The 27,319-nt window shown below is 34.5% G+C and overlaps 1 protein-coding gene across 6 annotated transcripts in view; it reads left to right on the top strand.

Annotated features, from left to right (window-relative positions):
• Window positions 1–988: 988 nt before the first annotated feature.
• The window catches only part of LOC110375477 (sodium/hydrogen exchanger 9B2), a 43,816-nt gene continuing 17,485 nt past the window's right edge, over window positions 989–27,319 (top strand). Inside the window, exons 1-2 of one of the 6 annotated variants that reach the window (XM_021333592.3) lie at window positions 989–1,620; window positions 22,776–23,017. In XM_021333592.3, coding sequence (XP_021189267.3) covers window positions 1,387–1,620; window positions 22,776–23,017 — 476 coding nt within the window. In that variant the 5' untranslated portion in view covers window positions 989–1,386. Of the gene's footprint in view, window positions 1,621–6,112; window positions 6,336–9,714; window positions 10,112–10,209; window positions 10,352–13,847; window positions 13,994–21,897; window positions 22,029–22,775; window positions 23,018–27,319 lie in introns of those variants that run through there. The other 5 variants (XM_021333596.3, XM_021333594.3, XM_021333598.3 and 2 more) reach the window with 5 other exon arrangements.

Below are 27,319 nucleotides of genomic sequence, written 5' to 3'. Positions count from 1 at the left end.
ATGAAAGCGACATAACAATAAATCTTGTATCTTGATGTCTCAAAATGAATAAAATACACATAAAATATCTAAGCAATGTTGTATCTAGGCAATGCAGAAATAATTCACTGTATGATTACATTACGCAAGACCAGATTATTATACATTTAGTTAATTAATTATTGAATGAGATATAATACAATTGAAATATTTAAGAAAACCATTAATTAATACCAATTTTATGAAAACTGTTTTTGAATACCACTATAATGCACTTTAACCAAAGTGCTTACTTAAAAGTTCTCATTTGCGCACAGCCTTAGCTTAAGTAAGTTGGTTGACCACAGCCTACGACCACAGCATTAAGTGAAACCATCGCTATCTCGTGCAAATTCATGTTACTAAGTGTAAAAACACCTCGCAACAACATTCAAAGTAGCACCAAGTAAAACTTCTAAGGAAAAGTATGTACACGTCAACGCCATCTCTTAGAATTTTCCTGAACTAAGTAGACAGTTTCCACTTGAAGCCGTAGCTAGTGTTCGCTGAAGGCTACAGACTTAATACTCGCAAGAGGCTCTAACCAGATGGCGACACTGTCACTCTAATATTATATCACGATGAATTATACTTTTAAATGTAAATAAAACAAGTTTACATGGCTAATATAAGATTTGTACAATATTCAATCAGTGTACTAAGTGCAATCTCGTATTTGGTTTCGAACCTACTCGTACTGCTTAGATTATATACTTTTTTCGTAATTTAAGTAGTGTGATCATTAAATTAAAAATACAATTTAAAAAGAAACCCTGCAAAATAGTGAATGCGTTTAACAGCTTCGCATCTCTTTTTTTATTTTTGACTGTATTTTAAGCGGAAAATTATTGAACTGTGTTTCTCGGTCAAAAACAATAATTACTGTGCTGTGCATTAGCGTTAATGACGTTGTGATAGCGTCTCATCTAATAGTGTCATATGAGATCCCTTCAATTAACAAAGTACGGAGATCAAACAAGCGGCACAGGAGTGCGGCGCGCGCTCGATGCGCCCGCGCCATTCCGAGCGGACCCCGGCGCACGCCCGTACACCGCCACGCGCCACCACTCCATCTCGACAATCGTAAATACTGAAACACACGTCCGCAAGTCAACGCCGCGCTGTAAACACGCTCCCGCGCCGTTTCAAGGGCTCTACGTGACCACCTCGAGGTGCTAACATAAAGGGCCATTTCTGTCACGTATACGACCACCTGATTTGTGTATTATTTTTTATCTAAGCTCTTTTACCTTCAACACACAAATATCTTATCTCGAGTCAGCTTCCGATTGAATTGTGTTCGGCAGTAGCGAGCCTATCGGTCAATGTTTGAGTGAAACGTTAGAAGAATGAACTTTAAAATCTAAGATGAAGACGCGTGATCGGCGAGCTAAGCAGGATTTTCGTGGGAAGCAGGACAAAAAGGGAGTCAAACAGGATATTTCCCACGCGAGGAGTGGGAAGAGGCACGCACACTCGTCTAGTTCCGCGGAGTCGGCTGCTGCGGCCCGCGAGCGTACCAAGCGGTCTGGCGTGGAGGCCGTCAAGCTACACCTGAAGGTGACCGGCGACCCTGGGAGGACATCACGATCTGCTACATCGGTAAGTACACAAGATTTTTTTCACACATAATGTTCATAAAAAACAGTAGTCTTAGATATATAATAATTAATTCGCTTACGTGGTTGCTCATAACATTAATAAATACGAATGAACCATTTAAAAGTTTAAATTAATTCTTAAGGAAATAGGTACATGCATTAGTTAAGGCAACGATTGTGGACGGTCCTCGTGATTCTGACGTACCTATGCGTTCGAGACAAAACAATCAAATTAGCGTTTCCATGTAATACAAGACTACACGCGCATTGATGTTCCACAAATTATAATACAATCGTACATGGTATGTACAATTGGCAAATATTATGTTTCACTAAAAAACTAACCTGTATAATATACGAGTAGTTTTGTGCCGCTTGTTCACTGATTTTGTTGTAAATACTCACATAGATGTAAAAGATAAACCTCAGTATATCGTATTTTTTCTTAACGTGACAAAAACCACTTAAATATTAATTACCATACTTCTAGAACTCTGCAATACTGAATTTGAAACCATACCCTTATTTAAATAAAACTTAGCCATATAACAAAGTGCCTCTTATAGTTAACAAAATATATATTTTTAAGACAAGGTTATAATATATTTAAAACAAAAAACATAATTTAATCTTCCCCATAATTTAAATGTCCTGACCGTATTTTATCTTAACACCTTAGATAAATGATAAATGCATTTGCTTTGACTTTGACGAGAAAACCATGTGATCCGTTTATCACATTTAGAGATCGTGACAAACAGAGATTACCAGCCGATGCTAGGGCTTACTGATCTTATCACAGTCAAATGACAGAACATACTTTTGCATTTTTATTTAAATCTCGGTCACTTGGTTGGCAACAAGGGACATTAAATATATCTTTACTGATGACTGCGTTATTTACCTACAACAACTTGCAGAGTCACAGCTCTCCCAAATCCTGTTCTGACTTTGATTTGTTTAACACATATGCTTTGAACCATGGGAACCATTTCGACAACTTATTCTTTTCATTGCCGCATATTTCTAGGCATCAGTTCCAAACGAAAAAATATTCCACAAACCCATTGCGACCAGACCAGAAAATCTCCTTAAGCATACCAACTAAGATACTAGGCTCAAGATTAATTTTAGAGTGTTCAAGTAAAAAATCGAATTAAAATGTTAAACATTAAAAACAATGAAAAAACAAATAATGCAGTACATCATCCATTTAGTATTTGATAGATACATCAACAAATAAAACAAGAAATATCAAAACAACAATACTTTTTACTCGACAGTTAACAATGAGGAGTAATTATGAACTATTGACGACAAACACAGGTGACAATGGCTGTGAAAATACATCTCTTGGAAATGCCAACAATAGTTAGTAATGAACTAAGTAATTGTGGTTAATCGGACCCAATTTCACTACCTAGTTATCAATTTGTCTAGAAGAATGTACATAAAGCATAGAAGATTGCTGAAGTCCATACTCGTGCAAATATTTTGTGAGATAAAATTTACGGAGTATCCAGAGTTATCACTGGATTTATTGAACTGCTTTTGAAAATTAACCAAAAGGCCACCGTTGTTTAGAAGTGTCATAGGCTATATTTTACGTAGATACCTACGTATAAGGAATAAGTTGCTATCCACGCAGTACTGCTGGTAAAACATAAACTTCTGCTGATTACAACAAATCTTTGAAAAGTAGGTACTTGAGAGGTGGTCAAACCCATAGAAAAATAATGTGAAAGCTTATATTATGTAGTTGAAATTGAAATAATTTATACCCCGTTCTCCAAGGACATCGAAGAGACGCATCGTGCTTATAAGTACTTGAAGGTTAATGTCTTTATTGCCTCATTAACTCATTGATAAACGCAAGTTTGCTACTGACGGATTCAATTGATTACCGCATCCTCGCATTTTACTTTTACTTCACCTACGTTCATCTTATGGTGGATTCTAAATGTTATGTACTTACTCAATATTAGTTTGCAATCGCAGTGCATTTAATGATACCATACTAGAGAAAGAAAGTAGTGAAACCTGCCTAGCAAGCTATCCAATAAGCCTGACGGTAGAAACTCGTTGGGTAACTCAGGATTACTATTATTTATTCCGTCCGATTACTTGCGATTTTTCCATCGTTTACATAAGATAGTACACCGATAATTTCTTCATATAAAGGCAATTTTCTGTCGGCTATAAGTGATCTTTCTAACAAGCCGGCAAATTACTAAAGAGCCCATTGATATAATTGAATTACGAACCTTTCAAGTTGTACTTATCAGTTCGGTAACAAACGCATTATAATGCACTCATCATTGAGTACAACTACCGTGTCTGTAATTGTCGTCTGTTAGAAACACAGTCAGGAGCTGGACGGCTGTGGAGTTCAACTGGAGTTCAATTTATTTTTTACGAAGCCCTAAGATACGTGAGCGATGTTTACTTCCCAAAACATAATGTGTTGTGTCCTCTTTAATCGAGACAAGAATGTTTAATTGACAATTATTGCGAGACTGCCATGGAATCTCATTGTTGATTGAGGAGAACTATTACTTTGATGACACATATTGCATTTAATTATTTTGTGTATCCGTTGACTCGTGTCTAGTATAAACTTACCTAAGGTTTTTGTTGGTTTGTAAATTTAGTACTAAATTTCCTACTAGCTTCTATATTATGTAATAAAAGAAACATGGATTTAAAAAAAACGGTGCAATAAATATTCCGTGAAAATTCCAGGATTATATAATTTTCCCTTTGCGATTTTCTCTTAAATGACAAACTAATAATATAATTTAAGAGAAAATCATGAAGCAAATTTTTAATAGAAGTCTTTCCTATACGACGAATAAGGTACATAAAAATGCAATTTACCTTATTTTTATAACTTTCTAGTCAAAACAGGAATCTTAACTGTGAAGATAGTCGGCCCAGACTTTTCAAGAGATAAAATGTCTCGTGGTCATATTTAATACGAGTGATAACTATCAGTAGAGTGCCCTGACACTCCATCCGAGAACGCGCTTTCTTTCATCGACGGGACACTTCAGATAAACCTAGTACATTTTCTAATGAGGTGGGAAAATTTGTTGGAAAAGCAGTACTTGAATTCCTTTCGAAACCACATGTTCTTTAAAAAAAGTGTAAAGAATAACTAGGAGAAAGTAGGAGAAACTAGAAGAGTAACCTTTGAAAAAATTGTAGGACTTTTTCCTTTTAAAACAATAATTTACCCCAAAGTAAAAACAGTTTCGACGATATTCTACTACTTCTACGACTAAAAACATTTCGCGGGCCGGGTTCAACACTCGCTATCACCTTTATCAAATTATTAACATAATGTGAAAATATATGTAGCATACATTGAACTTTAAGATCTCTGGAAAATTACCACAAAAGACATTTCTCATAAATAAGGATTTCTTGACTTTTTTTGCGAAAAAAAATACTATTTGACTATCATCTGCCTAGCCCCTTCCCAGCTATGTTGGGATCGGCTTCCAGTCTAACTGGATGCAGTAGAGTACCAGTGGTTTACAAGGAGCAACTGCCTATCTGACCTCCTCAACCCAGTTACTTGGGCAAACCAATACACGTTGGTAAAAGTGATTTTCAAACTTTCTGGCTTCTTCTACCCGTTATGTTCAATGGCAGCATTACTATTTGACTGTATTTAATGATTATTTAGAAACAGAAATAAACAAACGCAATCGAAATGAAAAAGTATTTGAAACGGCATTCAAGTGCTTATCATCCATGCGGGTCATAAAACTCGGAAGTAGCGGACATTTAATGACGCAGGCTTTCAGGTATATAATTGTACTTGATTTCAAGAAAATTATTGATCATTTTAATCGATATTGCTTTAGTCCGTTTTGTTGTAACACAAAAAAGACCCACAATAGGGAGAATATAATTCACGTTTTTGTTAGTTGTACTATATTAAAATAATATATGTACAACTAACAAAAATTTATATATATGTTTTAATGTATGTATGTATTAAAATAATATATGTACAACTAACAAAAACGTTATTTGTATTCCAATAATATCAAAAAATATACAAGGCAATCTCTATATTATTGACAAAATACATTAAACCTAAAAATTTATAAATAAGGACACGATAGCATTTTGAGATGAAAAAAAAAACTCTGTGCAATACCTAGAAAATTGCTTTAACTCTCGCGAAAGGTCACATTTACCGGGCCGTTTGAGTTTGCCGCAACATATTCTATAATAATACGCGTCGTATTTAGGTTAACGTCATTTTGGTCCTTTAGATTGAACCTTTGGATACGTCATTTTACATGAAGCCTAGCCTCAAAATCTAAATATCGTCATTGGTAGTAAACAAACACAATTTGATAAGACAGTGAGCTCACGTGATAATGTCCAATGTGACAAGCGGCGACTGCTTTAATCTGTCCAGTCAAAAATATCAATTTATCTGATCTGATCTTATTTAGTTATATAAAACTATCATTCAATCATGAGTTACAGTTTAGTCAAGTGTCCATCTTTCTACGAGTTGTAGAAAACAAGTCACTAAGCAAATAAGTGTGCAAATAATTTAACGTAACGTAATTATGAATTAGTTCAAACAATTTTCTCACTGCTAATTGTTTATAGCTAATTAGCGGCGGTGGTGTTAATAGGATAATTTGTACTCGTCCAGCCTCCTGGATTATACTAATTTTCTGAGTAAAGGTATGTAAAGTTATTAGCAAATATGTATGTGTAATATTTAACTTTTCTAAGATGTTTATATTTACAAAAACAACAATAATTCTGCTGTGCAGTGACTAGAAGATAAACTATTTTATTTGGTAATAAGTGCTATAGTGCCTGCTTTGTTTTAAGTTCATTAAGATCAGTATTATTTTCTAGACATAAAGAAATATACTTACCTACATAGCCGCAGCGTGTTTATCTGAGAGTAACAATTATTTCCATAGCCTTAAAATTTAACGTGTAGCTGGTGCTAATACTAAGGTACTTCTACATGACAACAAACGGATGTAAAATTATATGAGATCGCCATTTCTAGTTGTATCAAGATTCATGACGTTAGCAACATTAACTGTCTAAACAATGCAAATTGAATTTATACAAACTAATTGTTTACTTGTTCCCTAGGTGGTAATCACATCACGACACAACTTCACTAAAACGTGTAAATGGATTTAGTAAAACGTAGCGTTGGCTATTGTCTATACTAATAAGCTGATCGTGCTCCTTTTATTAGGATACGGAACTAACAACTTGTGTATACCTGACCTATTTTAATCTTGGAACATTAATTGTTTATAGAAAGATACCGTCCACTTACTTTTAAGTCTGAATCTACAGGACACTTACAAACACTCGATGTCTAGCAATAGTGTTGTCTGTCACCCAAGAATGGTGAAGTATCGACGTATGTCTTACATAACTAATGAGTAAATGCAATATGAACAAAGCAATTATTTTTTACGACACAGACGATAAAGACACATCATTTTTACTAGATTATTAAGAACTGTGAAATATTGCAAATTGCACCATAATGCCGCAATCAAGTTTAAAGGCCGGTTTACCAAATGCTTCTAGTATTTTTTCTGACTGTACATAGGTATTTTAGAGAACTCAAAACGGCAATTAAGTCGGGGTTCCATACAGATGTTAAATGAACCAAAATTCCAATAATTCTCAAAATGTGGCGCCGAACCTTACCGTCCTGTGATGATTTAAGTTTGATTTATTTCCGTCACATGACACACACGTCACAGAACTTTCTTACCTCATTCATATACAACAAATCTTAAAACAAGACCAAAATAAAATTGAAATAATGCGTAGAACTCAGTATTTAATAAGCAAAATTAATTACATCTACATTGGTTGCATCATCACTTATTTCTTCGCAAGTGAACTCCCTACTGCTTTCATTAAATCATCGTACGATTGGGGACCTCCCTAATGGCTATTGCATTCCTGTCGTAATCCTTCTTATGTCATATCGATACGTCGAGACATAACAACATGTGATGACACTATCAGGAGGAAAGATATAGGACTCTCTTGACTGATAACACAGACTGAAAATCTACTTAAGCCGCAAGGATTACGTATCACAAACAGTAGTTAAACTCACTTAGATATCAAAGTTTGGGGAAAATTCTAAGATAAATAAGAGCAAACGCCTTGCAAATAATATGTGTGTATCTAGTTGAGCTCCTTGTGAAATAATTGGTGGGGGGATGTAATGCCTATTTCTGTCAGAAAATAACGTTACTTTTGACAGGCAAATAAGATGTTGGATTGTGCTGAGCGAAAATTCGCTACATAGCTAACTAGTTTAAGCGACTACCTAGTATAGTTACCGATCGAATTGTTCAAGAACAGAAAAAACAAATACAGCTACTTACAATCTTCGTCCAAATTATCTAGCAGCAGTAAATTTCCATGCTCATAATGTACGTAAAGTAGATAGTTGGTAACTCGGAGACACGTAAGCTGTATAGTTCGCCTCACAATCGGAGCACGTGATGTCTCCTTAATTTTCCTCCTTCCGCTTTACATATTATTATTAAACTCGTTGTCATCATGTGATCGTTTGATTGCTCCTGATCTAAGTTCCCAATCAAAATGTCGAAGCATCTTCATATATTTGTGTTAGTCGTTGTTATCATTGAATCTCTGTGCGATCACTTTACGGTGCATAGAAATATGAACATTTCTTTATTACTTCGGTCTAGAATAAATCACGAAAGAAAACTGTAATTAAGGTACACATCGCCGGCCATCTATTAGCGTTTTATGCGTTTGTAATTAAATAAAAATGGTCGGTTCCTTGCCACTTTAAGTGGTTGCTCATTTCTATGTATATTACAAAGGAAAGAAGATTGATGTAACATTTATTTATTATCAATAAACGTAAAAACGAATGACGTAGCTTAGCATGAACAAAACAAAGGAACAAGGATCATATAAAAAAAAAAGATGTTGGTCAATTAATTTATCGATAGGATTGACAGACACTTTTTGAAGCTAATGTGATATGCTAAAGCATGTCCTTCCACCAGGCATTGTAATAATATAAGCAGCGGTATTTTTCATCCTCCTAATCAATGTAGTACAGTTTGACATTCAGAACGCGTTAGCCTATAGATAATGTACTGAGATTACGACTTAGAGGAAACAACTAGCTAGCCTCGGCATAACACTACAATTTATTCCATGTAAAATTAAGGAAAACCTATGGAAACAATTTAAAAAACAGCAACAATGACTTCTTGTTATGGAACTCAAAATAGAGATTAAATCAGAATTTTACGACTAGTTATTTAATTTGGCAAATGTCAAGAGTACCTGTTATTGCGTAGTTAGTACTTAAGCATGTAATTTAAAAACAGCACTTGTACACATTGTTTCATAAAGAAGTCACATTCACGCCAAAAACCTACTAGACTAGGCATTGATTGCATATCAATGTTGACTGCGCTTGAATGTTAGAATTCAATTCTTGGTAGTTATGGGCATACAGAAAACCCCTAAAACACAGCGAAAAATAATAACACAAAGTGTGATATCAAACATTGTCGTAGTCAAGTAACCATGTCGTCTAAAGTCCCTGTTAAGTAATATCGAGAGCGAGTTTAATATTTCATGAATACTTAGTAATTTCATTTGGCTCTCACTCAGGGAATTTCATATGTTCAAACGATGAGGGCGACGCCCGTTATACGCCTCCTAATGTACCCTCGTAATATCACAAGACGAGATTATAAACGACGTAAATATGATTTTATGTGAATAGAATAACCTTAGAAACATCAGAAGAACTCAATCTATGTAAATATGACAATAGAATATCACATGTTAACAGATTGGAAAAAGTTGTTACCGCGTAATAACAAGCATCATGCGACGATACAAGAAAACGAACCATTACACTATCAAGGGCCTGACTACTTGAAAATTATAGTCCGACTATGTAAATAATAGTCATATTTACCATAACAGCCATATTAAACGCTAACGCAGCGCTGAGCTTCATCTCTATTGTTTACATGAGTTCTGTATAAAACCAATGGTAGCGGTGGAAATGCAGCAGTAGTGTCCAAGCTTCCATGTTTCCAACTCGTTTTCCGGGTGCTAATCGGCCACCATCTCGTGACAATACAGAATTAACACTAACCTCATAATCAGTGAAACAAAGACAATCCTTATATGATGTATGGAAATGACGTAAGCTTCTGAGCGTCATTGTGAACTGATTGCCGTATCAGAAGGTGTGAAAGCAGGGTAGCGAGCACGTGTTCCCTAAAAAACCGAGGTCGATTCCGAAGTGCAGACGTGAATTGTTGTCGAGTGCCCTTAGTCGGGGCGATCACGTAGCCAGTCAGCTGACAGGCAAGATCCCGCCGCTGTGCCGCCGCGGCAGTCCGGCCCGTCCTCACCCGCGCTGAGCTCTCGTCTCGCCCGAGCCCTTATCGCCAAAGGTATGGCCTCGTAATTCGGAGATCACACCTGTGGACTCACGCGAGATAGCATGCTATCAATCGTTCGGATCAAATGTTTATTGTGGCTGTTCATTATGTTTATTGTTATAAGTATATCTGTGATGTAATTTACGATGTTCGCCGTTATATAGAAAAGCGTTTCGTAAAACATAATTTATTTTCAAGTTGTTGTACGTTGGATGACAATGTGCCCGACCAGCATATCCGTGAAAACGGCTGGTATGTAGAACTTTTTTAAAATTTTGTATTTTATTCTGCATCTTGCGCTTTCTTTTCGTGAGTTAGTGATTGTGAATTTTATTATTTTACCTAACAATAGTGAATGTGAAATATGCGATTGTGTGCCCGCCTTTCTTTAAAAGTTCGTTTCAGTGCATGTGACTTAGTGTAAGTTTTCGCAATTTATTTCAAAAAAATATTTTCTTCAAGTTGACTAAACAATAAACAACCTTCACCATATCCGTAAAAAATACACTCGGAAGACTTTTAAGTAAACCTATTATTATTTCGTTCTTCAGTAACTTATTTATTTCATGATCAAAAAACTTTTTGATGTTGATAAAATCATAATTTTTGAATTTTCATAACAACTACTGTAATCAAACAATTATACCATGAATTTAAACAAAACAAAGATTTAATGGTTATAGCTCTCAAATTGCATATACAAAATTTCCATAAGTATTGACATAAAACCTCTCGGAATGTGCCATAAAATGTAGTAGCCTACCGAGAAGGAAACTGTAAGTATACCTACATAACTTACTCGTTTACTAAGACTATTGAAATATGCCTATATCTTAACATCTCAATGGATATTGTCATGTTTCATTATCAGAATTTTTTTTTTCATTCAAATAAAAAAGGTCTATAATTTTGTTTAATAATCATTTACATAAGTACCCAAATGAAAATAACTGAAAATAAAGAACAAACTTAGTATGCAAAGCAGCGTTGTTGCAATCTATACTTATCAGGTTACAAGAACTAATTTACAACGCTAAGTACTGTTAATGGTCATTATTATAATATCGGCATTATTAAATTGTCAATGGATTATTTTAATATATGGCCGTAGATGCTATCTAGACTATAATTCCTGGCATTTATTTTGATTGTTTTAAGGCTGTATTTATCTATACGAGTGAGTAAAACAATGATAAGCAATATCACTATGTAAATTTGTTTAGTCGATCAATAATTTCATGTTTGTGGCTATAGTTTACTTTAAAGGTAGAATTCGTAACGATTTTTTCTTTAGTTTTATTCACTAAAAGTAATTTTGAAATTTTGCTTACATATTGACGGTGAGTTTTAACAACATCAGTACCATTTAACTCTAACGATAACCGAACCATTTTCAAGTGTCAAATTGCCGATTCAACCAATGGGCGGCAATTTCACAGCTTATTATGGTTAGGTTACCGTTAATAGTGCAACTAACCCTTAATAAAATGATTTTTACGTATATAGTAAAAAAACTTTCAATTTCGATATATAACCATCCTTAAACGTTCTACAAATGACATAACCATAACTTCGATACAATCGCCAAGTGTAGGCGGATACAAACTCACTTAGCATTCAAAGTTAAGTCACGCGGCATAAGTTATCATAATTTTAATAAAATTAACAATTGATGAGTTTATAGGAAAAACACTACTCGTGGATTATTAGCAAGACATTATAAGAAAATTGACATATTAGATATTACATTAAACGTCACTTTAGATTCTTGCCATAATGGTAAGCTATTTTGACTGAGCTTTAAATTCCAGTACATAACATAATTAACACAACCTTATTTATATAAGCATTCTGAAGCCTATTGAATTCAACTTTACGCCTGAAGTCGTTGCTTTTTCTTGCCTCATTATCTACTTCAAAATAAAAGCAGTCTCCCAAATAAGTGGAAAGTCATATGTCGACGGCATTTGTGCATTTGTGTTTGTTTGTCACATGGATAACTTGAATACGTCAGGACAGGCACTGACGTTTCGCATACGTCAGTAACGTAATCAATAGGTCCAACAGGATTAAGTCTATGCGTCTGTCGACCCATATGTTAAAGCTAAGCCCAGTCGGATTGCGATTCGAATGCCAATTCAGGAGTTGGTAATTTTCACCAATTTATAAAAAAACAATTGAACTTATAGTATTGCTTACTTGCTCTACTTATAACATAATTACATGGTATGTCGAAGCAACTGAGTTTTATTTCATAGGACTAGACGATTATACGAATTTGTCTAGACTGCAAGTTATTTTAATATAGATAACAAGATATCTTTTAGTGGTAAACTTTATTTACTTTTTGCAAAAAAAAAAAACTAAATATTCTTTACTGATTATAGTCAGATACCAATTAAGAGCCCGCGCAAACTGCAAACTTGAAGTCGGCCGCTAGTTTAACCGGGTCCAAAAATCAGGTGAATGGTAGTGAACACAATACAAAGATCAGGTTTCCAGTTGGTACATCATCATCCTCCTGCCCTTATCCTAATTTTATTTGGTGTCGGCGCAGCATGTTTTCTCCTACCATTCTCTTCTATCTGCAGTCATCTCAGAAGTAACATTCTTTCTTACCATATCGACTTCCACATAATCCATCCATCGTTTCTTTGGTCGTCCTTTGCCACTATATCCGTCCACGTTCATACTCATCACCTTCCTCTCAATATGACTTTCATTCCTTTAGAGATTTCCTCCAGTTTCCAGTCGGTATAAAACCAACTCAAAAGTTTCATATGATTCACGATTACCTTCAAAATAAACCGTCAGCCAGCCATCTTTCCAACTATCGGCCGATAGTTCACTCTGCAATGTGTCGGGACACTAAATAAATATTCTGAATAATAATACAAACATAACAAACCCCATGAAACAATTTTATACTCAATATTTCATAAGTCTAAATGATATTACCTTGGCTCGGCCGTCATACAAAGTTACGTATCTCTAAACGGAATAGGAATATTAATTACAAAGGAAAAGTACAAACATGTCGTCTGTTTCTCATTACTGTCTGCTGAGACTAAACAATGTATGTCTCATGTCACTGGATATCGTCAGAAAATCTAATCAGGATGGTTCAACTACAATCCTGATGGCGCTGGTCAAATTCATAGACCCTTTTCAGGGCAAAGGCGATCAGTTACAGTTTGTATTAGAATTTTAGATTACCTTATTATAAGTATGTATTTCATATGTACGCTACATTGTATATTCCCTTAATGAGAAAGAAATAACCTATCTCCCAAATCAGAGATCGCACACACTGTCGCATATAATCTCCAGTTACTGAAATATTACCTAAAATATAGCAATTGATGAAATTAATTAATTCTCGCTAAGTTAACCCTTTTAAAAAATTTAAATATTAAAGATATATAAATAATACAGATTTATGACATATCTTACCATTCAAACATACGAAACATCCTTTACCTGCATTCAAATAACTTAACCCGTAAGAAGGTCGTTGCAGGAGTCACCTCGACCTCATTCCAAACGCAAATTATCGTCGATAATGTTGGTTATACACAAATATAATATTCAAACCCTAAATAATATGTATTGCAAATAAATTGACACATGTTTGTGAGGTCGTATTGTTAAATTGTTAACGTTACTGTGATCCAATTGGCATGGATAGGACGAAGCGGGCCAGTGCAACGACCAAGTGGCTGGTCGTCAGTGTCCCCGCGTAGTAGTGTGATCACATAGCTACTCGACAGGACGCGCCACCGGCCTCATGGCAATCGTCACGTTCAATTAATTGTTGCTCATCAGACTCTATGAATATCTCGATCTGAAAGTAGTTCGCCCTAGTGACAGTGAAACTAATCAAGCATCACAATGGTCTGTATTATTTTGTCTATTGCGCTCCGTTTTGTGATTTTTACACTATCTATGTATCGTGGTTCGTGGAACGGGACGTTCAATCGGGACTCGCTCGCATAAATGTGAAGGCAAATTAAAACAAATTGATGTACCGTACTGTAAATGTTCTGTTATTGGTGTGTGAAGGGTAAACAACTTCCAAAGACAACCGTTTACGCTATGTTTTGTTTTTAACAATATAAGACTTAGTGTGTGATTATGTCAAAATAATGGAAAATAACGGAGTCTGAGGAAGTTCTCAACATTTAGCACACCACTTCATACACAGGCTTGGTAAAAGAGCCCAAAAATAACAGATCTTAATTCAATTAAATCGTTTAGACATCACTTTTTGTGGCGGGAACACTAATTTCGGTCCAAAATCTTGCACTTACTGGTGTACATAACAGTTCTTCACGTTTGTTATGATAATTTCAGAATCAAAATAAATAAATGTCAACCTCAAAACACGTGACAATAAAATCACATTGTTTCCATTACTTTTCATTTAAAAGCCGTTTCATGGGGCACCAAATCACAACAAATATCTTTAGATTCTAAATTGAGTGGAAGCAATACGTCCGCGAGGTTTATTTTCAATCCAATCTAGTAAACAAAGCTTTTATCACATTGGAACTTGACACAGTGCACTCTCTTGAGTGTATTTTACGTTTTCACAGTGTTTGACATAAAACTCTTATGCGAGTCTAAAGAATCTCATTTCTTAACATATCTCTTCACGCAACTTACTTGACCCATTGTCACCTAGACTTAACTATCTAAATTCTGTGAAAAATTAACTAATGCTTAATCCGATATCTCTTTTCATTGAATAAAGTGTAAAACAATACCTATTAAGTATAGTTAGCTAGACATTTGGCCAAAATCTCATAAGTGACAATTCGGCCGAGAATGGATCACTTCTGACAAGAAACACCCAATTACTCTTCTTTTAAAGAGTCTAAATCTTAATTGTTTTGATCAGGTTCCACCGTTTGCAGTTACAATGAAGTAAAATGGACTTTTCTTTAAATTGTTCATAAAGACAAGAAGCAAAAATGCTTTGTTGTGATTGTTTTCTACATATTCGATTCCACTTCAAGGCTTCTCGATAAAACAACAAAACGTTTAATCAAGGAACAAAACAATAAGTGTACATAAGAATACATTTATTTTTACAGTTTTCCCCAAAGTAAAACGTTGTTCATATTTGAAAAGTTTCCATGAACCTGGAGAAAATCCTTACTAATATTATAAATGCGAAAGTAACTCTGTCTGTCTGTCTGTCTGTCTGTCTGTCTGTCTGTCTTTTCTTCACGCCTAAACTACTGAACCGATTTGTGTGAAATTTGGTACAGACATAGTTTGAAACTTGAGAAAGGACATAGGATAGTTTTTATTACAAAAAAAAAATTAAATTAAAATTATTCCGGACATATAGCGCCATCTATTGGTCAAATCAAAAATCTGCTGGTAGTCACTATTCCACGCGAACGAAGTTGCGGGCAAAAGCTAGTTTTAAATATGGGTATTTACCTACTATCTTTCTTTTGACCAGTGAATAGCTTATAATTATCTTATTTTATTGGCATTAGGTACATCTGGACTGGGCATTTTTTATTTGTTTTTGTCGCCTAATCCTAAATGACGATTGGTAGGGGAGATAGCAAAAATCGTAAAACGTGACATAAATAATGTATAATATCATCGTTGTTAAATAGTTACACGAACTGATTAGGTGCTCAAACCATATATCTAAAATATCAAGTCATAACAATAAAGTTGTTGATAGTTCAATTATAGCCCAATATTTAATATCTTAATACTAATTATCTACAGAAGCAAGCACTTTACTCGCTCATTATCATATTATTAGAGCAATACAAATAAAACTTTAGTACTGTATAAACATGCTGATTATACGCTTAACAGATTAGCGGACAGGCTTTGCAGTTTCAGTTAAAACAATTAATTTTAATGGACACTTAGTACAACGGTACATTTCTAATACTTATTTATCGAATATATTTATATTTGTCATTGTTGGACGCTTGTGTACTATTCGTGATGATGCGGTTATCCTGTGCCCTCAAGCCGACGCAGTGCTAATCATTTTGATGACTCGGTAAACACGGGGGGACTCAGACCTTTATTTACGGCCTTCTGTCACATGAAAGACATTAGTACCACGTATAATGCTCACATTGACACTATCAATACACAATGGTTTCTTTTCAGAGGCTATCGTTGTGAAAACATATGTTTAGTATGTTCGTAGATTGTTGCTAAATACTGAGGAATAGAACTTTAACTGTTATGTTATATAAAGAATATTAATATTTTAATATTTAACCAAAGGTTTTCCCGCGTTCCATAGGTACTACTCCATGCTTGCGCTACTGAGCCATCCCCGATAAATGGGGCACATATCTGAAACTGAAATATTTTTTTTAAATAATTGGTATTATAGCGACAGGGAGCAGTGCGTTCAAAAGCCCCATCAAAACGTCGTCAGTTTTTAAAACCATAGTATAGTCTAGATTCTGGAAATCTCATTATTAAAGAAATTATTAGAGAAATAATCTGGCTACTCAGAAAAGGTTTTTATCCCATACAGCATTCTTATAGGTACTGAAAGTTAAAACGAGTTCACGATCGATTTAATTATTAATAGATTGCCTGTAGGTATAAAACTCATAAAAGTGCTTCATGAGAAGCACTTTTATGTTAAACACAGCATGTCAAATTCTGCCTTCAAGCAGTGAAAACTTAATTATAACTCTGTATACTTAACAATTCCGGACAATGTAATTTATGTTTTCAATTTGTTTTGATTTTAAAATCAGTCCAATATTCAGCAAGTCGTAAATAGATAACTGCCGTTGTTAGCATGTTACCATGTCATCCTAAATAAAAAAATCCTTGACCGGGAAATCATTTGAATCGTAATACTTAATACTTTCGGGCTTACAGCACTTTCACACTAGCGGATTTTCCGATCCGCTATTGTGATTATTTCGGATTTTTCCGGGCGACACACTCGCAAAACAAGAACTTCAAGAATCACTTGAAGGCACAAATGATAACATCACACCTCATATCCAATTAACTTAGGTAAAATATCAAAAAATCCTTTCATATTACGATTTTCCGCTCCAGTTGGAACTTCAATCTTAACGAGCAATTTAGCAATTCGGAAAAGGTCTTTGCAAACAATCAATTATCATCTGCCCGTACTAAAATCATATTTAAAAAGGCTCAAAAGGTTTTTCTGATTAGATGTTCTCACGATATGCATATATTTTGTGAGTAATCATAAACATACGTTAGATATTAATATTTCTGTTTTTGTCACTAATAAACTGTATTACTTAAACTTTTTGTATAACACGAGAAGATAAAAGTCTGAAGATATATTATATCTCCAGACTTTTATATTTTTATAACTAGAGTGCCTTCATTGATATGTTTTATAAGAACGCAAATGAAAATTCAAGATTTAACATACTTTGTTTCGCTCAACGAAGGAAGCAATTCATAAGTCAGGAATATTGCTAATAACTTGAGTTTTATTTCAAACAATGACTGCAATATGTACACATTTACTGCTTCTTTTAATGAGCCATTAGCGAAAAAAGCACCTTTGTTTCTTTACAAATTGAACATCTTCAAAACTCATTACTTTTGTTTCACCGTGAATGCACCAACACGTCTCAATATGTATATTGATGGTTTTAATATACAGACAAAACATATTTTTTTATCTTTGTATTTATCATAAGCTATCTAGATGACCTACATTGATATTAAGAAAAGGACAGGAAAATTTCTTAGATCAAGCCGTGCGTGGTACGCTAAAGGCACCTATTATGATCTTTGAAGCGTAAAATTTAAACGTTTCCGAAACTCTACAGCTCAACAATGAATACACTTGCTCTAAAGTAGCTGACAAAAAATCTAAAGACTAGAGTTCACGTTGAATTAACCAACGTCCATTTATGTCTAAGGAAAATATCAAGCCTTCATTATGATTCATATTCAACACAGGAAACTCATAAACAATATAAAAAAAATTGAAACGGAATACTTTGCCTTGCTGGCCTATAACGTCCCAAGGGCCGCTCGCCATGCTCATGGCTAGTCCACAAAGGCCATTGTCCTTTACCTTTTAATTAAGATCTCATAACACATACGTCACGAGTATGATTGGGTGAGCAATCTTTTTAATTGTTTGGAAGCGATAAGCATTGCGAGAGCGCATGTCGACGCATACGTTTGTATGGAACATGATTGGAAACTCGTGGTCGCCTTCTCGTGAGTGATCATGTGACTGTGATGAGACCACTTAAGCAAATAAACGCCGCTGCTGACACCCGCCACTGTTGCTCCCGCCGACAATTAGCTTAAGACACACTCACCTAAATAATTCAATGGGACAAGATTGAACCATGTTAACTTAATCTGCGCTAACAACACCACTGTGGTAATCATTCGCGAGATTTCATTGTACGAAGAATTTTGTGGATTTGCTAATCTGTCAACATTCAAGTCATAAAAAGCATAATAGTATCATTTAACGTATGTTATCATGCATCCATGTGACTTTAAGCAAATGTTGTAAAGTAAATAAATATGGATATTTTAGGAAATGCTATTTACCCGACTAATATTGGAAAGATACAGATTAATTTTGATTTGAATATTTCCTTGACAACAAGTACATGGGTATTATGATTGATCGTTACAGGAAAATATTTATCTCGATATAGATTATCTGGAAAACACTCATAGATTTGATTTAACAGCTAAAGGTACACTCAAGTATAAAAATGAGTACACAGATGGCAAAGTTCAAAATCAACTTATTATCGTTAAAAGTCTAAATAAACTTGCACGGCATGCGGTGAATGGATAATATGTAAACAATAACCTAAGTCTAATTATAATTCCATTGAACTATCTGTTTATATTAAAAAAAAACATTAGTTTTATTGTTCTGCCTAGTTTTGTGATCTCAAAGCTTCAAAGTTTATTACACCATGTAATATGATGGCCTTGAAATCATGCTCTAATCTAATCTGAATAAATATACTATTCCCACTGAAATATATTTGTCGGGATAGATTGCAGAACACGTTCATAACTTTTCACACGCAATGGTTTCTTTTGTGAACTTGCATAGATATACGCATTTCATGAAGGAAGATTTAGTATACTTAGTCGTTAATAACATATTAAATTAAGTTTTAGAGTAACAGTGTTCATATATTTTTAAATGGCATGTATTTAACGCGGCGGCTAAGTAAAAAGAATATAGGTTTTAAAAAATAATAGAGTGGGTACCATTTATAATAGGTTGGCAGCTAATAAGGAGTATCATAATAAGTAAAAGGTGGCATATTAATATATCAGTTATGAGGTCCGTTTTAATTTAAACTAGCATCAAGTTTTTCTTTTGGCAACTGAATTAATATCTAAGCGAAAACTTAATGATGACAATAAAATAGAAAATGGCCATTCATAAATAATACAAATCAGGTTCTATTTAAAATTGTTTGGATGAAGAATAAATATAAACTAGCTCATATTATAAATATATTGTGCGACTTTTTAATAGCTTTAAATAAACTCTAAAATGGCATGAAGAAAAAGTATTTTGCGGCTGTTATTTATAAATTATAGGAGAATAGCATGGAAGTAAGCATGCAACATGCAGCAAGCATGACTTTTGTCACGGCTCCGGCGCTGCGGGGCTCCGGCGGTCCCATGCGAGCTTATCGTCGCAGATGATTTTCACGCTCATCACCGCAGCTTCGGCTTGCTGGCCGACAGAGCCGGCCAGCCTCAGCCGCGGTGGCGAGCATTAAAACTACCTGCGCCTCAGCTCGCAGGCCGCCTCGCCCTTCCGCGCCTACGCGGTTTTGAATTGCACTCTAGGGGTAGGGCAGACAAGACTACGTGGAGTCGGTTTTGCAGCGATTCGTTTTTCACTAACTTCAATCTTTAATACAATGTTTTTTTTAATTGAAGGTTATAAATGGCAATATGCTAAATAAAATGAATCCAAATTAAATTCTACCATCTTCATAGTACGCCAAGTGAGATAATACCACCGAACCTTCCGCCGTTTTCATGAAATTATGATAACAAACTATTAATAAATTAACTCTTATTCCTTTTTATTGTATTCCTTTTAATATTTAGAGCTATCCACAAACCGAAGCCAGAAACTGGGTTTTTAGTCGGCACGAAATAGTTGGTCATATATTATCTTTGCCACCCAACTAACATTATTAGTCGCCAAGTCATTATAAATAGCTTCTCACCTAATATTTCAATTGACTGGTATAGTTTATTTGCTACCCAAACGCAGCTGCTAGTTTTTAGTTTTTATAACACCCTTAATTTTGAACCTTACATATTATAATAGTCGCGAAAATATTTAATCGCTGGCAAGTTATTTTATTTGTTGCAAACATTTGTCGACTTTTAAGTTATTAGTCACCCGGAAAATAATAAGCCTTTTTAAATCTACAAGGTAACATTAGACAAAAACATTTAGAATTTTAATCTCATAATATTCATCCAGTATGTCTGACATTTTTATACACAACTGTACCTACTTGTTGACTATTGATATCATGTCGATGTTAGCTGTAACTCACATGATTGTAACTATCTTATGAGATCTCATTCCTGAAGGTTATGTTGAAGGTGTTTTTATTTTCATTATCAATATTTTAAAGCAGGTCAATACTCTAATACTTAATTCGGATCCGGTTTCAACTATCAGTTAATTTCAACTGTAATGTTTGCATAAAAATAGCTACTGAAAAGAACGATCTTTGATGCTTATACCTACCTAAGAATTAATTATGCTTTTCCCACTTGGTAGTACGGTAGAAATGTTCCTATCGTAACTGCAGTAACCTACGTAGCCATATAGTATCGATATAGTATCTAGCAGCTTAACCAACTGCACCTTTTTTATTTGCATTCCACTTTGCTTATCCTGACCGATAACCAAATAAGGTTGACAACCAATATTGTTTTGCTATTCACAATTTTAGTGCTTGAAAAATTTTACTATCCTCTTATCGTCAGAATGCATAGTATCTATTAACATAGACACGGCAACTAAAAATGAAGACTATTCAGAGAAATTTGAGCTGAAACTATCTTATTTTTAAATCATAATATTTACACATACGGTTTAAAAATAGCCTCAGCAAAAGATATAATGGTATCGAGGTCGAATTGAATAAGTAAACTTTTTAAGCAGATGTGGACAATAAACCCGGTTAATATCCACAATCCACATATCTTTGGGGAAACCCAAATACCATGTAATAGTTATCACGACTCGGGACACAAAACGCCTAAGAAAATATTCACATGATTTTTATTTACTCTAAATATCTAAAAATGCACCATGCTACAAAGTTACAATTATCGCCCGGGGTTAAATTAATCTTAAAAATATATCAATCAGTACAGTCCCAAACCATCCGAGAATATGTCCATAGTCCAAGCTCGAAGCCGTTCTTACTTCAACTGGCCATTTTGCGGCACAATCGAGTTTTATCGCACATCATTTTACAAATGCATGTGCACTGTACACAACAGTGCACCTTCTTCAAAGAATGAAAACTAATTGAAGACAATATCAGCTCGAGAAAAGCACAATACAAACAATAAGCACCTTCAATATTAACCCATTTGTGATAATGTAAGATATTTGTGATGAAACGAGTGATTAGCGTCATTCAGTACACAATGTCCCCACTGGTTGTTGAGCCATCACTTAGAACTTATCTGTTAAGTCGCCAGGCTTCTTTGCTGAATCCCTGAAGCTGAAATACTCGGCCGCGTGATTGTTCAGTCCAGTGTCAGACATAGGCCGGCGCGGGCGCAGCTTTTTATTCGATAATCGCGCGCTTTCTAAAGTTTTCGTATAGAGAACGATATCGATAGTCATCAACATGTGTCGGACTAACCATCGACTTTTAACAGGGTGTGTGCGCAAAACAAACAATAATTACTGAATTTCATTGCAATTATATGTGTGCAAAAATTTTGGATATCGCGATATCGCATATTTTAAGACAGTATATTAGGAACAAATGTGTGTAAATATGAATACAATAATATGAATATCGTCAGCGGGTCATAATTTTGTTTCTCAAGGCAGGGCTACATATTAAAAATCTGATATTTTTATTATTTTTAATACCTACAATGAATCTTGACAAATCTGTTGAAAGATTTCAACGAAAGTCAGCAATTTGACAATCAACTTGTTTTTTTATATATAGTGTTTAACCTGATCATTTCCGATTCTGTACATATTTAAAATATTTCATCTTGTCTTAGGTAAATTACGATTGCCTACTTTCGTACTTCCATATATCTTGCAAATTGCTTGCTTGTTAAGTACGTAATTCAAACTTTCGTTCTACCAACATTCTGTAGGTTTTGCATGATGAAAACGAATTTCCTGATCCTTACAATAAATTGATGTGGTCTAATTAGCATCCCATTATATTCCATGTCGATATTTTAGAGGTTTGCCCTATATGATTAATTATCCTTATTTCCTTGCATGAATATCACATCTTTTCCCAGATAGAATACGCTCAAAGCTGTGACGATTTTCATTTTTGACTAACTTCCCAAAAATAAGGAGTTTTCTCAATTCGGATGTTTGTATTTTTAAGTGTTTAATTTATCGTAATTAATGCAAACAATAATTATCTTCCAGGTTCGTAAGACGAGCATCCGAATGACTGCTATAAAGGAATATCCCTTCGACTTGAGCGATTTACAAAATCAGCCGAGCGTCGTGAGCGAATCGCGGCCTGTACCAGCGCCCGCGCCGAACCCGCCTGCGTCCGCGATCAAACAGCGCGTGTCCGTCCCCTCGCTAGAAGGAAAGAGGAAAGTCTCCATCATGGCCGACGAATCCAGCAAGGATAGGGAAAATATGCCCTCAGATAGGGACAGGTATGTACTCAATACTCATTAGATTAGTGTTTTGCTACCTGTGGGTCATGACCTGCTAGGAGGTAATGACTCACAGGTAGCAAAACACTGCAGGTGGGCCGTGAAACCCCCCTGGGAAAGCTACTTACATCATAAAAATGTTTTCGGAATTAATGAAATGACGATGAAACGTTTTTATGCCTAAGTATACAACTGAAAAAAGGGTATGTCGCGTAATTTTTTTCCACGAAAAAAAAAGGATTTTTCAAGTAGCTTATAACACATGACATGTACAGTAACAAGAAAATTAATATTTACTTACTTATATTTAAAAATGTTAAAAACTAGTTTCGAAACAAAAAAACATTCTGCTAAACCTTTCAAAAATAGTATATTTAAACTAAATAAACCAATATTAAGAGCGTTAAACGATTGAACTATGCATTCCTTATTTTGCAACCAACTGTAAAGAATGTGTGAAATCCTGAAGTTACGCAAACTAGCGCCACCTGTCATCTCACCTCGGTACTAAACACGATACTAAAGCGCACTGCAAGTATTGAGGTATTGAGCATTCACACAAGTAAATTGATATTGAAGAAGTACAGTGAACGTTTCCTGTAATCGTTCGTAGATGGCGCTTGCTGCTATTCCAATTTTTTTTTAACTAAGTGTTTTTTTTTTATATATTTTTCACTTTGCACTATACAAATGTTAAAATAAAGCTATGATATTTGCAAAACCCTAAATTGAGCCAATAATTAAATAAAAAAAAATCTCATATTTACTTGCATGTAAAAAAAATGCAATAACAATTAGCCAATAAATAAAAAAATTGTTTCATTACGCTTTTCGTGTTTTTCCGGAAATAATCTATATAAATTAAAATGAATTGTTGTTCGTTAGTCTGATACGGCTGGGCCGATTGAGCTGATTTTGGTTTTAAAATGTTTGTCGTAGTCCATGGTAGATCTAAACGGTGAGCAAATAAAAAAAATAAAAAAAAGTATTGTGTCGTGTGTTTGTGACTTACTAAATATGCCTCCAATAATTAGGCAGTACGAAGTTCGCCGGGTCAGCTAGTTTTAAATATAAACGTACCTTCGCAATAAATAAAAAATCGTTTATTTATTTTTTTAATCATGCTTATCTGAACTTTTTACGTATGTTTTACTTTGAAAGAATATACATAAATCTATTATATCTTCCTCTTAGTAAAGTATAATTATCGATCCTAACACATTTTAATTCTAACAACAAATAATTCGATATTTGCAAATCGTTTTTAACTGCGAATACGGATATTAATGTTAAATTAAATTAGTTAATTTTTTTGATAAGTTCAGAATTTTTGTGTAGAATACTTTTTTATGAAATCCATGCAAAAATAATATTATGTCAACAAAATACGTAAGTACAATGTTTACATGTTTCAAAGCGAGCGTTGAAGTCTTTTATTCTTGACCTATTTAATGTTTAGATGTGACATTCTTGTGCTAAGCTCACAATACGAAACTATCAGTTTATATTGTTAAACACAAATAGTAAAACTGACATCGACAGATAACTGCTCAATAAACACGAGTACTGTAAATCGTTGTAACAGGATCTTGTCCCGTTAATCCTAAATAAGAATTTTAACAACATTTGTCTCACAGGCGACAGTCGATCATAAAGCTTAGCACACAACGAGTGCTATGATCCGAGTACTTGTAACTACTGCGTACCTTTCACTGAGCGACGGCCCATACTGCATACTCATCTCAATACATGTATGTATGTATATGAAGTACAGTTTCCTACGCCCGTCACGTGACGGCTGTTTGTGAAAGGCTTAGACGTGCCCAGTCACTGGAGAACCCTGCTGACTCATAACATATCCCTTTGTTGTCTGTTAGTAACAGTCACTGGGGGGGATAATAGAGGTCATGTCAATTGGTTACTTCGAAGACGTAGGTATCACATGACCGGCGTCCAAACAATATTGTATTGCAATTATATGATAGATAGGCGCGCTTATACGCATCACGTGCTTCGACTCTCAATTAATTGTAATGGCGATTACATTTTTGTACGATCCCGTTATCGTGTTTATTTTTAGATCAGAAATGTTGCAGTGCGGTTAAGCCGCGTACTTAAGATCAAATTAAGTTAAGCTTAATGATTTAATTCTTACAATAAGTATGTATATTTTTTAATTATTTTATTTACAAGACACCTAAATTAACTTTAGAAAGGGGACAAGTTGATATTTTCGAATTGAAAGAAATAGTAGTCTGTAAATGTAAACAGTAAACAATGTTCAGCGCCTGTTCACCTTGCCGTCGCAGCCTGCGAAATGGCAACCACATTCATTTTCCCGCTTCCACACGCAAACTAATTACTAACTACCGCAGGCGATGATATATTTGCATAACATCTTTTCATAAAGGCCCACAGACGTAATCATAAAGAGGGTAAATTAATCATACTTATTTTTCTTCAGTAAAAATACTTTTCACAATAAATCAAACAATCGAAATTCAATGTCAAAGTCGCGACGAATTTATGTAAATGAGTGTTCAATTCAGCGTTTTTGTTACCTCTGTGGAAAATGGCAATGAACTTTGCGGGTGTACTGTTTTTCATATTTTCAATAGTAAAACATGTTTTAGCGATATTTTTATTTTAAAATATCGATAAAAATGTTATCGGTAGCTATTTACATTTAATAACAACACGCATGCCTATTGTGTACTGAACGTTATTACGACTTGCACACAATACCGCACATTAGTCACAGCTCAGTAGTCGTTGGTAAACTAGTAAGTACTCGTACATCTGTGACTGTTTTTTTTTGTTAGGAATAGAGCGACGTACTAGGGCGTGGATGTAGACGAGTGAGGGACGTGGTCCACAGTCGGTGGGCTCGTGGCCCAGAGGCCCGTTAAGGCTGAGGACACATGACTTTATGACTCACACATTCTTCGACAAAGCTGGGCCCATAAATCCAAGCTCATTCTAAACTCGGCCCGACATCCGATGTCTTAGAGATTAGAATACTGAAAGATTTATCTCAACCGTCAAGGTTTGCTGTGAGGCATAATCTAATTGCAGGTGATTTTTACGATTAATCTTGAAACTCGAGACTAATTTAAACTAATTGCACAAGATTTATTAAGGACCGCGTCGACGTCTTGTTGTTAGCCTCGGAGAAATTAATCATAACCAGCGAGTCTGTTTAAATTATTTTGAAATTTATGATTAATATTTTTTAAATACCTACTTAAGTATATGTATTATTTTAGTAATGCTCAGCCCATTTAAAATTTACACTATATCTGTATTGTAATTCCACGTTTCGTAAATATGTCTAAAACTTTACAGATAGTATGTACCATGTATTAAATAAATTACATTTTAATAATCGAGATAAAATTGTACAAGAATTGAATACTTCATCATCTGCAAACAAATGAATGTGTGTAATGTTGTAAACAAACTTTCCAGTGGATAAACATTAGTATCCTCAATGATATGTTGACATGCAAAATAATTAGAACGGGACATTAAATATTTCAAAACCAATATTTAGATATTTTTTCCTTTGGTTTCGCGTGATTAATAATTATTTTTAATTATTGTAATATTAAGCCAACAAGTCAATCAAAACCAAACTGTGCTTCCATTATGCGTATCGTCGTAGCAATGAGCTGGCGTCTATTCAATATTTTAAAAAAAGACGACCCATTATTATTTTATCAAATTTCTTCCACGTTATATTTATAGTAAACAGGATATAGCGCAATTTCCTCGTCGCGGCTAAAATAGGTATTTTCCTTGTTTTTATCACATCGGTAGCACATGGATGTCCGTAAATAGGCTTTGGTATTTAGCCATACATTTCCACAATGCGTTTGTGCTAAGTTACGACAATTTTAAACAATTAACAAACCGCTACGACTAAGACGTTAAATATAATAAACAATCTTGCCCACAATATCTCTATTCGGAACAAAATACTTCCAACAATAGGATTACATTTTAACCTATGTCGTACCTACCAAGTGAAACAATTCGTTTCACTCACATATTCGCTACGGTTTCTATTTACTTTGGGAATTTATTATTGTAATGTGTTAACGCACGAAATATATCGCTTCATACTGATGTTACAAACCTGCTCAAGCAAATTCTATATATATTTCTTAGTGCCAATGTTCGCTGTTAATTAATAAATTTCAAAATGACTGACTTCTTTTACGTCCAATATGTACCACGTAAATTGATACATATACGTAACTAATTAAAATAACAAAGGTGGGTATTTAGTGAAGCGTATAA

This window comes from Helicoverpa armigera, chromosome 6 (genome assembly GCF_030705265.1).
Source record: "Helicoverpa armigera isolate CAAS_96S chromosome 6, ASM3070526v1, whole genome shotgun sequence".
In the NCBI taxonomy this organism is placed as follows: domain Eukaryota; kingdom Metazoa; phylum Arthropoda; class Insecta; order Lepidoptera; family Noctuidae; genus Helicoverpa; species Helicoverpa armigera.
This window is presented reverse-complemented; position numbering and strand designations above follow the sequence as displayed.